The following is a 13,793-nucleotide window of genomic DNA, read 5'->3' on the forward strand; positions in this document are numbered from 1 at the left end:
CTACTTCCCTTTTAGCTGTTGTTGACCTTAAAATACGTATTTGCTATTTTCATCTGTATTTTACATTTTCATCTGTATCCTACTTTTGGGAGGGTGTGTAATTCCTTGTCATCTGCAGTAAGCCTGTGGTGTCTCATTCTCTGCTGGGACCGAGTCTGCTCCCTCTCGGTGTCCCTGCCAGGCTGTTCCTGCCTGGTCACTGCTATTTCCTCTCCTTTTTTGCCCTGGGGCTGTAGCTGGGCTCACACAGGTTGGTGTCTCACCTGTAGCTTTCACATCCACGTTGACAGGTGAAATCCTGTGTTAAACCAGGACTCTGGAGCTGTGGAGAACCTTGGGTACTTCAAACCCCATTTGGTGTTTCTGCCAGCACAGGCCACCTGCCCCGTGGATCTGGGGGAAGAGAGGCTGAGCCCCACAAGCCCTGCTGGAGCTCTGTGTCCATCCACCTGTCTGCAGTGTTTCCAGAGCACCTGGAGCAGCCCAAGCTCCGGGTCCTGGCTCTGGGCCGAGCCCCTCGCTGGGCTGTGGGTGGCTGGGCCCTGGTGGGCAGGCAAAGTGCTGTCGGAACAAAACTGAATTGAAGTGATTCTTTTCCTCTCCCCTTGGCCTGCGAGGAAATCTTTTTCCATTTACTATAAAACATGGTCCTTAATAGTGCTGAAGTGTTCTACATATTTTAAATAAACATGAGTGGATTTGAGCCCAGGAGGACATGAAAGAATGCAGCATTTGCGGGGTACCGGCCCGGCACACATGTCAGCAATTTGGCTGCCTTGTGTACTTTGGCTTTTAAAAAAGCATTTAAAAGTAAACAAATGAAGGAAAATCTGGCAGCTGGATTTCAAAGTAAATTGCTTTCAGCTGATATACCCTGTTTCCAGCTTGCTTGGGTAGTATCAAGCCATACACATCCAGCAAGAAGAGCGAGCGGCCAAGGAGAAGAGCGGGGGCGGGAGAGAGAACAAAAGCAGGGAAGTTCTGTGGATTTAATTCTTCCATTTCCTTCCTTTGCACCAAACCCTCCCTGCCTGTCAGTGCCCTCTCATCAGCCAGGCAGGTTCATACTTCAGACAGCAAACTGTGCTCCATCTTCCCCTGGGCCCTGTTCTGCCAGGTCCTACCTCCCTTCCACCATGTCTGGAGCAGGAATGGGATGGTGTGGGGTGGGATGGGAGTAGCATCCATAGAATGCTGCTCAGCTGTGACCTGTAGTGCTGCTTGAGCTGCTCTATCGAACCTTGATCCCAGCCACTGCCCCACCAAGCACGGGGTCAGACCAGCAGGATGAATCTGTCCATGAGGGGTTTGGGAAGTGCGGGCTGGGATGCTGCTCCCTTGGGACTGCCAGGCTGGGGGGGCAGCACTGCTCTGACAGTGGAGGGAAGCAGAGGTGGAAGTGACAGAGATAACCAGAGATAACAGAGTCATTAGAGGAGCAGGGCTGTGGGGAGGCCCCGCTCCTGCGGAAGGGCCTCGAGTGTCCCTGAAGGAGGAGATTCAGCAAATGCTGACAGATGACAGTGAGGTCCCGGGCTGGACAAAAGGGGAGGTTGCTGAGGTCACACTTCAGTTCAGCTTTGGGCTCCTTCTGCTTTGACTTGCATTTCCTCAAGTTTATAAAACTTTCCACGGGTTGGTTCAGTGGAAAGGGCAGAGGAAACTGGTGGGTCTGGAATCCCGGTGGTGCGGGGCCAGGGCAGGGCTGCTCCGAACCCTCCGGCAGCCCCTGTATGCACTGCACTCCTTGCTGGGGCTGTGAGCTGGGGCGAGCCCCCAGGTGTCCCCAAGCCGAGCACAGACACTGAGGTGACTGTGGCGCAGGTGTGGTGGCCCCAGGGACAGTGTGGAGGTGGGACCTGCTGTGCCTGCACAAGGAGCTGTGGCATTTGTCCAGTCCCTTGGGGACTGCAGCCATGCCACAGGCGATGCCAGGCTGGCAGGTGATGCCAGGGTCAGGTGATGCCACGCTGGCAGCGTGCCCCTGGTGCTGCAGTCCCCCTGGGGCACCCAGGAGCCTGTATGATGCTCCGTGCAAAGCAGCAATTATTTAGTGTGTGCCCCTCTAATGGCTCTTCTCCTCCCTGGAGCTCAGCACATGGGCTCCCTTTCCCAGTTTAGGACTAACTCCAGGCTCCTGGCAGTGCAGAGGTGCTGCCAGCTGGAACCTGCAGGGCAGAGCCTTGGGGTGGGCAATGTGGGAGCTGGAGGCAGCTGGGGCTCAGCCTCTGTCCTTGGCCTGTGCTGCCAGCAGGGCTGACAGTGCCCATGTTCCAGCATGGCTCCCATTATCCCTTGGCACAGCCTGACCCTGGCACCTCTGCTGGGAGCTGGCAGTGCCCACGTGCACCTGCCAGCACCAACGAGCTCACCGGCGTTTTCTTGTCCCTCATTAACTTGATGGAAAGTCATTTTTTGGGTCCTCTCCCCACTGCCACCCCCTGGATGAGGATGGGCATGGGAATGCCCAATGTGCCCATGACCCTCCCACCCCAGGTGCACAAACTCCCAGCCCACCTCCCACCAGGCCAAGGAGCAGGAGGCCCTTCCCAGCAGCTCGTTTATGGCTGATTCCATAAAGCTGGGAGGGAAAAGGGCCTTCCCCTGTGTGGAGCACGTGGAGCCTCCCTGCCTGCAGCTCTGGTGAGTGCTGTGGGTGCTGGGTTTTGGTGGGGCAGGTTGTGCTGTGGGTGCTGGGTTTTGGTGGGGCAGGTTGTGCTGTGGGTCAGGCTGTGTCACACACCAATGTGACTGTGACAAGTCCTGCCAGGAGCCCTTGTTGGGCATCTCAGGTGCTGTTGGGAAGAGCTTGTGCCTGTGCATGAGCTCTGTCCCTGGGATGTGCCAGGTGGCTGCAGCTGGAGTGGGAAGGTAAAACCCACTGGTGTCCAAGTGCTCATAACCCAGAATTTCCTGGTGACCTGTCGTGTGCCCATCTCCTCCCCTGCGGGATGGGCAAAAGGCTTTAAGGCTCTGTGGAAGAGACAAGTTGCTCCTATGAACCAAGAAATTAAGGAAGGAGGAGAACTGAGCCTGCTGCTGTCCCTGACTGTGGGCAGCACTGCCAGACCCTGCCCTTCTGGGTCCCCAAGCCCCTGGGGCACAGGGACCCCTGGTCCCATAGCCTGTCCCTGCCCATTCCCGGCTCTCTCCACAGGCCGCGGGCTCGGCGTGCGAGGCCAGGCTGTGTCTGCTGTTTCCTTATAATTTAAAAGCCTTCCTCACATTAATCTTTTTATTTTTATTTTGACAAATGTATGTTTCCAGGAAGTTGCTGAGGTCAAAGCAGCATCTGTTGCTCGTTATTTTGGGGGATGCAGAGGGTCTTTGTGAGGGTTTCCAAAGCAACAAGGAATTAAGTGGTTTGTAAAGCGGAGAGGAGGAATGAGGAGCAGGCTGGGGCTTCCCGAAAGGCGGCTGAAGATGCTGATGAAAATCAGATCAACTCGGCTCTATTTTCTTGGAAACTTGATCTATTTTTCTTGTACAACTGTCAGCCTGACTCCTGTATTCCAAGTGCTTGGCCACTGCCAGCTCCACGTTTCAGCGCTGGGATTAGCGTGGCCCCGGTCAGACTCACTTTCCCCGGCTCGTGCCGGGTGCTGTGGGAAGGGAGTGGAGCCTTTGGGAGTGGCAGTGTGTGTCCCCTGGGATGGCCCTGACTGGGGACACAGGCCAGAGACCCCTGGGACGGGCACCAGGCCACTGTCCCCTGCCCCAGGGCTGTCCCTCACCCCCCAAACTCACACCGTGAATAGCCCAGTGCACCCCACAGGGGGCCTGTAGCCAAAAGTGCTTTTTCTTTCAAAACAAGCTGAGGAGAGTCTGGTGCCAAGGCGAGGGCTGCAAGGAGCCCAGGAGATTTATCGCTGAGGAAATACTTTCTCCAGCGAGGACTGACGGCCGCAGCAGGAACAATGGGAGATTCGCAACGTGAACAAAGCTGATTTCGTTCTTCTTTTTATCAATGCTTTTTCCTTGCGGATCCTCCCTTCCTGGAAGTGGGAGATGCAGCTTCCCCCGCGCGCCGGCCGTGTAATCAGCAGGAATGGCCATATCCTGGCTGGGAAGCGAGCTGTGAAACGCTGTCGCCCGCAGTGATTTATGAGCCTGTGGCAGCGGCCAGCGGCAGGGCTGGCCCGGGGACAAGGTGCCAGGGCGCGTGCAATATCCACGTATTCTTTCTGCTCCTCGCCGCGTCCCCGGGGAGCCGCCGGAGGAAGTTAATGGATTAGACACACACGTTCCACTTGATTTTTATTTTTTATTGCCGTGTCTTTCCAAATGCCTTTAGCAGATGTACGAGCACAATGGAGTCGGGCGATGAGCATCCCGGCCGGGCGGGCAGCAGGGCAGCAGCCAGGCTGGAAAGGTCAATGGGGAGAGTGCCTGCGTGGGGACACCGGGACAGCCTGTCCTGCCGGGTACCGTCCTGCCCCAGCAGGGCCGTGTAAGGGACAGCAGCTCCTCCACAGCCAGTGCTGACCAACAGCCCTTTGGCCACAGGGCCATGGCCATGGCAGAGGCAGCCAGAGCCTGGAGCTGGGATGCCCTTCCCTGGGGCTCACGCCTCTGGAAGTGGATCCACCGCCACGCTCACACTTCTGCCACATTATGCAATCTTCACCCGATACTGGGAATATGAAATAATTATTCCAAGTGATCAGATTTTAATTATGCAACACAGAAGATGATTATTGTACACCAAATTGGTGCCGAGTGCTTAGTTATGTATATGCCAAATTTAGTCTATACTATTATACCCAGTGGGTGGCCGTAGACAATCAGGAAGTAATTAGTTTTGCTGGAGGTTGTTCGCCTGCCTGGTTCGCTGTGCTGTCTGGGGAGCGTCTTGCTGCGCTCCGTGAATACCGCGGGCTCCGGGTTCAATACCGTCTTTTTGTGACAAGCTAATAAGCTGTCTGCATGGCGGCCTGTAATTAGCGCTGTCGATATTCATTTGGAAACCGAGACCGCGCTGAGCGGCTCCGCCGACGGCGCTTCCCTTTGTCGTGGCTCTGGGCTGGTCCCCCCGCACCGCCCGGGAGGGGATGGGGATTGGAGACAGGGATGGGGATGGGATGGATGGGGATTGGAGATGGATGGGGATGCAGGCAGGGGCCAGAGGCGCTCACAGCACCCTCGGGTCCCCGCTGAGGAGAGCACCGGCCATGAGGGTGCTGAGCCCCAGAGATCAACACCTGCCCTTCACCCACTCCTGTGTCACCCCAGCCCTCCCATGAGGGAGCTGCCACTGGCCCCAGGTGTGTGATGTCCCCAGGGCTCTGTCCTGGAAGGCTGAGCTGGTGTGGAGTGTCAGGGGGATGGGGACGTGGAGGGGGCTTGGCCACCCTGTCCCCAGAGTCGTGGGCACTCGGGGAGCCCTGAGCATCACTGGGGTGTGCTGAGGTGCTGCATGTTTGCACCTTTCCAGGCAGCCTGGTCCTGTGGGATCTGGGCTCTTCTGCAGAGGTCTCACATGCAGAATTCCTGAAGGGCCTGGGGCTACATGAGCTGGGAGATCACTGGAGCATCACTCCCCTGAGTAGTGTTTGCAGCTGGTCAGTGCTGTGGGGACACGAGGAACCGTCCACTTCTGTTGGAATGGTCTGGATCTGCTGGGTGGGAATTGTCTGAAGTATGGAGCAACTTTTACCTCTGTTACACAAAGGAAACTTTCCTCCTCTTTCTGTCGGAGATGCTCACTCCATTGAGATGATTGGCATACTGGAGAGCTGAGAAACTAAATTGTTTATACACTAATGAATAGAAGCTTGATTGCAAGATCCTGTTTGGAAAATTATAGTGCTGAATTGAAGCCGTACAATTACATCCAAAATGCTGCATATTCATTTCATCTGCTTTGCATAGAGATTAACAAGCGAGCCCTAAAGCAGACTCTGAAATTAAAGCTAACACCAGATTTAGTCACAGGTTACAAACTAAATGGCATTGTTTGATGGATATGAATCTTTACCACCTGCCTGCCTGATGATTGCTAGCAGCTTAGCAGACAGCAAAGGAAAAAGTTTCTTCCCATGAAGGAAGCATAATAAGGCTCTGGGCTGGAAGTGCCCCCTCCCCACGCAGGCAGCCCCCCAGCAGATGTCTGCAGTGGGCCTGGGGAAGGGGCTCCCTGCTCCCCACTCTGCCATGCTGGAGGCTGCACCCACTCCATGGAGGGATGGAGAGTGGCCCTGAGACCCCACAGAGGTGCTGGGTGCCTTCATTTGGGCCTCCTGTCCTGCACGGGGGAACAATCTCATAGATTTGCCCCTTCTGGAGTCTCTGTGTGAACTGCCCCTGGATTTCCTTCCTCACCTTGCAAGGCTCAGGGGTCTCTTGCGCATTCTGGCTGCAGGCAGCCCTTGGGGTCCCAGTGCTCTGGAATGCCACTGGTGCCATCCCATCCAGCTTTGCCATCTGCATTCTACCACCCTCCATCCTCTGTGCTGTGGCCAGCATTTATTTCAGCAGTAGAAATAGGACCAGGAAAGAGCAAAAGGAGTGTGTGGGGAGCAGGGCCCTGCCTGGTGGTGCCCATCCTGGCAGGGGCTGCTCAGGGAGCAGCTCAGGGGCTCAGCAGCTATTTCCAGCAGGAATCTTTCCTCTTTGGGAATACCTGGAAGTTCCCAGTCCACCCCACAGGCTCAGGACCCCCTGTGCACAGGCCCCACGGGGCAGAGACACAGCACTGGCTCTGCAAATCTGTTTATTTTTTTCTTTAAAAGTCCATTACCAAACCGCAGTGTCCTATGGAGGGGCTGGGCTGTCACTACTGCACTACAGGACAGCCCAGCCGAGCTTTACAACCCCCAGCCCGGTCCCAGCCCCGTCCTGGCTCTGTCACTGCCATGGCTGGCTCTGGGTGCATGTCCTGTCACCCCCTCTCCCTGCAGGAGCAGCACCATGCCAGGGACAGGCAGCACGGCTGCTCCAAGTCTCCATTTCTGTTTCACACTTCCCAACTGGACTCTCTGACACTTTCCCAACACCCTCAGACAAACAACCAAGGTGGATGAGTATCACCCCCCTTCTTCCTTAAACCTGAACTCCTCCCAGGACACTCACATTTCTGAGACCAAACCCAACCACACCATTACACCCTACAATCAGCACAAGGAGCAGCCTCCTGCTGCAGCCACCAGCAGCTCAGGGGGCAGGGGAGGGCTCTCTGCCCTGACCCCAAGACATGGGGTGCACCCTTCCTTAGGGGGTCACCCCCTGCTGCAGGCTCCCACGGCCAGCCCTGCACCCATCAGTGGCCTCAGAGTGGGGCCCAGCCTGTGTGGGCAGTGGGTGCTGGGGAGTGGGAAAAGGCACCTATGGAGGCAGTGGTGGCTTCACTGCATGGGGACACAGTGGTGGGGCTGCTGTCCCCAAAGCAGGGCTGGGCACAGCGTGGGGCTGGTGGACACTGGCAGCTCTGGAGAGTCCCAGTGTGGTGGCAGTCTGGGACACACCCTGGGAGCTGGGCAGGAGAGTGACACCGTGGCTGTGCTGTGTGGCCCTGCTCAGGCTGCCACGCGTGGCAACCGATGAACAGAACAGTCTCTTGTCCCACAGCCCTGCCCAGGGCTTCCAGCCTGCAGCTCCCTGGGAATTCTCTGCTGTGAGCATCCCTGGCTGTGAGCAGGGACACGATGGCAGTGTGACAGCAGTGTGAGCTGGTGCCGACTGAGGCAGGGCTGGCCAGTCCCCTCCTGTGGGGTGGCCTCTAGGGACAGGAAAGGGACCTGTCTCGTAGCCTGGGCACAGGGACCCCCAGTCCCACTGCAGGGTTGTGGATGGAGCTGCTGGGACTGCCAGCCACCAGCTACCACCTCCTGTGGCCCCACTAAGAGGGGACTCTGCTGGGCCCCACAGCAGTGTCCAGCTCATCTTCAGAGAAGCTGATGTGCAAGCAGGTGTCATCCGCAGGGGAGAAGGGCAGTGAGCTGTCCGTGGGGCTGCCCAGGGCCAATAACTCCTTGGCCAGGGTCTCGCTGGCTGCTGGGTCATGGATGCTGGCCAAGGGGGACATTGGCCCACTGTCTCCAGTCCTGTCCTTGCCCAGAGAGCGCTGGCAGGTCCCAGCAGGGCCGGGCTCCGTGCTGGAGGCAGCGCTCCGTGCCGGAGTCCTTGCCTCAGGGTCCAAGAGGGTGAGGGAGCTGGCAGTGATGCTGGTGAGGCTGGAGATGCTGGCACTGGGTAGGCTCAGGTGGGCAGTGCTCTCAGGCTTCACCTCCACTTCCAAGCTTGGGGAGGTCTTGCTTGACCTTTTGCGGAGGATGGGTGGTGGTGGGTTCAGCTTGGGAATGGGCGGCTGCCGCCTGCAGGGGGGAAGCAGAGAGAGGAGGTGATGGGTGAGTACATCCCTGCGGCACTCAGGGTGTTCCTGCTGCAGCTGGCAGCAGCCACAGGTGGCAGGGGTGGCACACTCTACCTGTCCTCATCCCCTCTGGCCATGTCCTCCGCCTTCTGCCGGCTGCCCCCGTTGGGCAGAGCGAAGTCTCCGACCTCGGAGCCCTCCACGCGCCGGCTGAGCCCCTCCTGCCCCTCCAGACACTCGTCCCCCTCCTTGCTGCCGCAGCGGTGGCTGCCCCTGTCCAGGCTGACGAGGTTGAGGTAGGAGTCCCTGGGGCCCAGGGAGGGCAGCGAGCCGGGGGCCACCGGGCTGCCCAGGATGCTGGCAGGGGTGGAGGTGGATGGCAGGTGGACATCCAGGCTGTAGTGGTTCTTCAGGTTCAGGGAGAGGGACTGGGCCAGGGACAGGTTATGCAAGGAGTGGTCAGCTGTAAGAGATGGACAAGGGGCATGTGGCATCTCCAAAGCAACTGCTCCCCTGCACTGTGAATGCCCCAGACCCCCAGAGCCTGCTGGGATGGTACTGGGAGCACTCCAGTTGTTTCCTGTCACTGCAAGGAATGCAGTGATTGTCCAGAGGGATGGAGCTGGGGGCATGCCAGCACCCAAACTACCCCAGTGAGTGTGTCACTATCCTCACCCGGCTGCCGATGCTCATCCCGGTGCTCCTCCCGGGCCTCCAGCACTGTGAGCTGCCGCACCAGCAGCGAGACGTGCTGCAGCAGGTCGCGGTTGGTCAGCAGGAGCTGCCGCACCCGGGCCTGCGCCTCGATCCGCGCCGCTGTCTCGGCCGCCAGTTGGTCCTTCAGCAGCTGCACCTGCGAGACGGGACGGGAGATGCGAACGGGGTCGTGATTCGGACGGGACGGTGCGGGGCCGGGCGGTGCGGGACGGCAGGAGCAGCACCGGGAGCGCCCGGGACCGGCGGCGCCACAGCGCCCCCTGCCGGCCCCGCCGCGCCACCCCCGAGCGGGCCCCCCGAGCCGGTCCGGCCGCGGGCGGGGATGCGGCGGCACCCCGGAGGTGTGCGGGGTGTCCCGGTGTCCCCCCTGTCCCGGGGGTGTGCGGGGTGTCCCGCTGTCCCCCCTGTCCCGGGGGTGTGCGGGGTGTCCCGCTGTCCCCCCGGTAACGAGAAACGTGGAAGGGATGTGCCCAGACGGGAGGCACCGGGCTCCCCGGTCTGATGCTGGACTGGGGGTGGGATGGTTTCCAAAAACGGGATGAGATGGGGTGAAACGGGAGCTGGGGGCTCTACCGGGCCCGGCAACACTCCCAGAGCAGCTCGGGGCTGTGTGAGCAGCCAGCTCCGTGGCTGGGGGAGCTCAGCTGTGCTGCAAGCGATGCTGCACGTGGCGCTAAAAGCAATGCTGCGAGCTGGGCTGCAAGCGATGCTGTGAGTGCTGCCGAGAGCTGTGCGACCGGGAACGCTGCCAGCACTGCTGCCGGGGCCCGGCCCGCTCCCACCTGCCCCGCCAGCCTGGCCCAGGGGGAGGAGAAGGGCTGGTGCCACCTGAGGGGAGGGCAGGACGTGTACCTGGGCCACAGCCACCTGCGTCTGCTGCTGCTGCTGGAGGAGCTGCTGCTGGAGCAGCTGGAGGCAGTGCTGGGAGGCCAGCGGGGTGATGGAGGCCGAGGAGCAGGGGCTGCCCGGGCTGAGCAGCTGCTGGGAGCTGGCCAGGTGGAGGGAGCAGTTTTCGGCATCCTGGGCACAAAGAAATGGGCAGGTGAGCGGATTGACTGGCTCAGGCTGGCGTTTGGATTTTGGTTCCCCACAGGGCTGACCCAGCGCAGCAGAGGAGCCCCTGTGCTTGGGGCACCCAGGGGGTGCTGAGGGGCAGCCCTGGGCTGTCGGCTCTGCACATCTGTGGGATCCCCAGTGTTTCAGAGAGGCTCCTTCCTGAGAGCTGGCAGGGCTGCCTTGGCTGTGCCTGGGGAGGGCGGGTCCCCAGGGCTCCCGGGAAGGAGACAGCAGGGAGTGACCCAAACACCCCACACCTTTCCGTGCTGTGGCTGCCCGGGCTGGGCGGTGTCCTGCTGCCTGGAGCATTTGCAGTGCCAGCAGCCACTGCCCTTCCTGCTGCTGCCCTCCCCTGCTCGGGCAGTGCCAGAGGAATGCACAGGAAAGCCCAGCCTTTCCAGGCACGCAGACGAATCCCATGGATTCGGGGAGTGCCTGTCACTGCAGCTGTTTCCAGGCAGCCCTGTGAGCGTTACTGTTGTGTGAGCTGAAGCAATGCCATTCAGGCCTCCGGGAAGGGCTCCCAGAGCTCTGTGGAGCACCCATTCATTAAGGTGGAGCTGCTGCTGGAGCTGAACGTGCCGTGGTGCCTGCGCTGCCAGGGCTGGGCCTCCTGGGGACGTTGCTCCCTGGGCCTGGGGCACGAGGGCAGCCAGGGATCCCTGCCAGGGCAGGCAAACAAGCAACTGCTGCAGAGCAGCACTGAGGGCACAGAAATCCAGCCTGGGTGGGGCAAGAAGCCTGCTCAGCCATGCACTGCAGCCCCCACCCCGGCCCTGGACACGGCCTGGCTGCAGGTGAACTGGGAGCTGAACGGCCTGTCCTGAGCAGGGTGCCAGCAGGGAGGGCTGCAATGGGGTCTCCATGGAAGCACCTCCAAATGAAGCCATGATACAGTGACCCTGAGCAGAGGGCCCTCAGCAGCAGCAGAGCACATGAACCATTCTCCAGCCCACCCCCCATTACCTGGCCGTTCTTTTCCTTTCCAGGTTTCAGCATGCCAAGGTCTCCCCTGGCACCTGGCAGCTCTCTGGGTCCCCTCTCGGACACACAGATGCCCCCAGTATCGATGCCAACCTCGTCCACATCCGTGATCTTGGAGCCCTTTATCTGGTGAACTTCAAACAAGATGGACACGTGAATGTGAGCCTCCCTTCCCTGCCAGGGCCCCACGCAGGGCTGGCAGCTGGGGGGAGCTCAGGGACAAGGGCCAGGACTTGCTCCGAGTCTCAGCATGCTGTGCAGGGGCAGGAGGGAGGGATGGGTTGGCCGAGGAGCTGCAGACCCTCAGCCTGCTGAATGAGGGGGCTCAGCCTGCCCCTCCCCAGTGCTCAGTAGGAGTGGGCAGGCAGGGCAGATTCCCCACGCTCCCCATCCCAAGGGGCCCAAAGCTCTTGCCCATGAAGGAGGTGCCACCTGCGTGTCCCCACCCCAAAGCATCCCCACACCGCTGCCTTAGGGGTGGGCATGCCCAGTCCCTCGGGGCCCTGACTCACCTTCCAGCGTCTGCTCCTCGGCCGATTTGTCGCTGGCACCGTCGGCCTGCCCGTCGGCGTTCTGCAGGGCGTGCTGCAGGCTCAGCTTGTGGCACACCTCGAAGGCCTGTCCCACGGTGCGCACCACGCGCATGGCCTGGCTCTGCGGACAGCCAGAGCCGTGTGCTGGGTGCTGCCACCGCCGCCCCGGGGGAACCGCGAGCATCCCCTGGGTCCCACCCACAGGAACCGCCAGCATCCCCTGCCTCCCACCCGTACTCTCCTCCCAGGCTGGGTGCTCCAGCAGTGCCCCCTGTTCCCCACTCTGGGTCTGGGGGCTCCTGTCCTTGTGTGGAATGCGCCGGTGCCCGGGCTGGGCAGGAGGGGACAAGCACCAGGTACGCTGTTTTGGGGACACCCAGCACCGGCACTGCCTTGGTCACTGGCAGGGCCCTGCACCCTCTGACCCCACAGAGATGTGGGTGCATCCCCTGGAGCATCCTTACTTTCTTCTTGGATTTGAAGACGTTACACCTGAAGGAATTGTTTGCGCCGTCCCGTGCGATGTAACTGAATATTTTCAGGTCTTGCGAGTCATGAGAGACGTAGAAAATTCTGGGTGGGAGAGAGACAAAGGGGATTAATTGAGCACCATGGGGAGTCTCTGCCCTCCAGACCACCTCTGCCCCTGTGTGTCCCCAGGATGGTTTGCAGCCCCTAGGATTGGAGGAACGAGGCAGTGCTGCTTGCAATTTTCAAGGCAGGAGATGATGGATTTAGAGAGAGTTTCAGGCTTGATGGAAAACCTTCTGGTTTCTGAAGTAGGGAAAAGCTTTTTAAAGATCCTGTGGGAAAGTGAAAAAATCTATAGTCTTGGAAAGTGAGTGGCTATTTTTAGTGCCATGAATTAACCCCTGCCCAGGCTGCAGCGAGGCAGAACTGCCTGCAGGGTGGTGGCTGTGCTGCCCCTGGGGACACAGAGGGTCCCTCCTTGGCAGTGGGCAGGTGGCACAGCACAAAGCCTCTCCCAGGGATGCTGAGTGCACTCCAAGGATTCCTCTCTCTGCTGCTCAGGCTGACTCTCCTCCTTGTACTGCAAAACATTTTGAAGATTTTTATATATATTTGATTTAATTAGGTGAAAATGTGACAAGTGAGCTCAGCTCTGAATAGAGAAGAAACCAAAGGGATTCTTGAAATGATTTTTTTTCTTCTGCTCTTTCTGTCACTGGAATTTTTTGGGTGTTGAACTTGCAGTTAGAGCAATTACTGCCAATGTACCACATCTTGTAGTAATCTTTAAAGAAAGCCAGAGGTGAGAAGTGGGCACAGATCAGCACATCCTCTGTTCCTTATCTCCTCACTAAGGGCTCTGATCCCAAAATCCAGTGTTGGGGATCCCAGTTCTCGGGACTGTGGGCTCGGTGCTTCCCACAGCCTGGAGCACCCTGTGCTCTAAACCCATCCTCAGGCCATGCACCACCCCTGGGGTCGCTTCCCATCCCCAGGGGCTCCTGAGGCACCAGGTTTATGTTCAGGGTAAACCTCTGGGTGGGGCTTGTGGCCTCTGGAATAGCTCCATATCCCATGGAAAGTCAGTGTTTTCTTGCCACGTCTCTAAGGGTTAATTCCCAGTGAGCACTTACACCTTAGAGTAAGGCCCTGCTTCAGAGGCACAGGGAGAGCCATGCTCTGAAGGAACACCATGGGCAGCCTGTCTTCAGAGGCAGAATCAGAGAGAAATGCAGGTTGGAGCATCTCCAGGGTCACCCAGTCTAACCCTGCTCAAAGCAGAGCCAGCTTCAAAGGCAGATCAGTCCATCTCCCTCTCCAAAAGGTATGAAAAGGATTCTCCAGCAGCAGTAACTCTGTACCCTTGTTAATTTTAGATGCTCCTTTGGACAGCCTTGGTGGAGGGGTCTCAGCAGGTGGGAGGAGGGCACGGATCCCCCAGGGCTGAGGGGCCCTCCCTGGTTGAATCCCCTGCCATGTACCTGTACACAGGATCGTGCATCACCACCATCTTACTCTCGTCCCAGGTCCACTCCTTTCTCTGTAAGCAGACACAAAATTACAGTAAATCAGGTGAAACTCCAGCAAACTGAGGGGCAGGAAACCCAGGGAACAGTGCTTTTGTCCCAAGCCACAATCCAGGCTGCAGTGTGATTAGATGAGCCATGGCTGTTTCAACAATATCTCAGATAAAAATAGATTTTTTCTTTTTTGATCGTTTA

General features: G+C 58.9%; 1 protein-coding gene across 3 annotated transcripts in view; it reads right to left on the reverse strand.

The window, feature by feature from the left end:
• Positions 1 to 5,055: 5,055 nt before the first annotated feature.
• The window catches only part of LOC135455066 (carboxyl-terminal PDZ ligand of neuronal nitric oxide synthase protein-like), a 29,899-nt gene continuing 21,161 nt past the window's right edge, over positions 5,056 to 13,793 (reverse strand). For 2 of the 3 annotated variants that reach the window (XM_064727908.1, XM_064727905.1), the window contains 8 exons: positions 13,554 to 13,612; positions 12,066 to 12,174; positions 11,581 to 11,722; positions 11,051 to 11,202; positions 9,881 to 10,048; positions 8,987 to 9,164; positions 8,426 to 8,774; positions 5,056 to 8,312 (listed from right to left, as the gene is read on the reverse strand). In XM_064727908.1, the coding sequence (XP_064583978.1) occupies positions 7,838 to 8,312; positions 8,426 to 8,774; positions 8,987 to 9,164; positions 9,881 to 10,048; positions 11,051 to 11,202; positions 11,581 to 11,722; positions 12,066 to 12,174; positions 13,554 to 13,612 (1,632 nt within the window). In that variant the 3' untranslated portion in view covers positions 5,056 to 7,837. The remainder of the gene's footprint in view (positions 8,313 to 8,425; positions 8,775 to 8,986; positions 9,165 to 9,880; positions 10,049 to 11,050; positions 11,203 to 11,580; positions 11,723 to 12,065; positions 12,175 to 13,553; positions 13,613 to 13,793) is intronic. The other variant, XM_064727909.1, reaches the window with a different exon arrangement.

The sequence above is a fragment of the Zonotrichia leucophrys genome, chromosome 17, assembly GCF_028769735.1.
Source record: "Zonotrichia leucophrys gambelii isolate GWCS_2022_RI chromosome 17, RI_Zleu_2.0, whole genome shotgun sequence".
Classification (NCBI taxonomy): Eukaryota; Metazoa; Chordata; class Aves; order Passeriformes; family Passerellidae; genus Zonotrichia; species Zonotrichia leucophrys.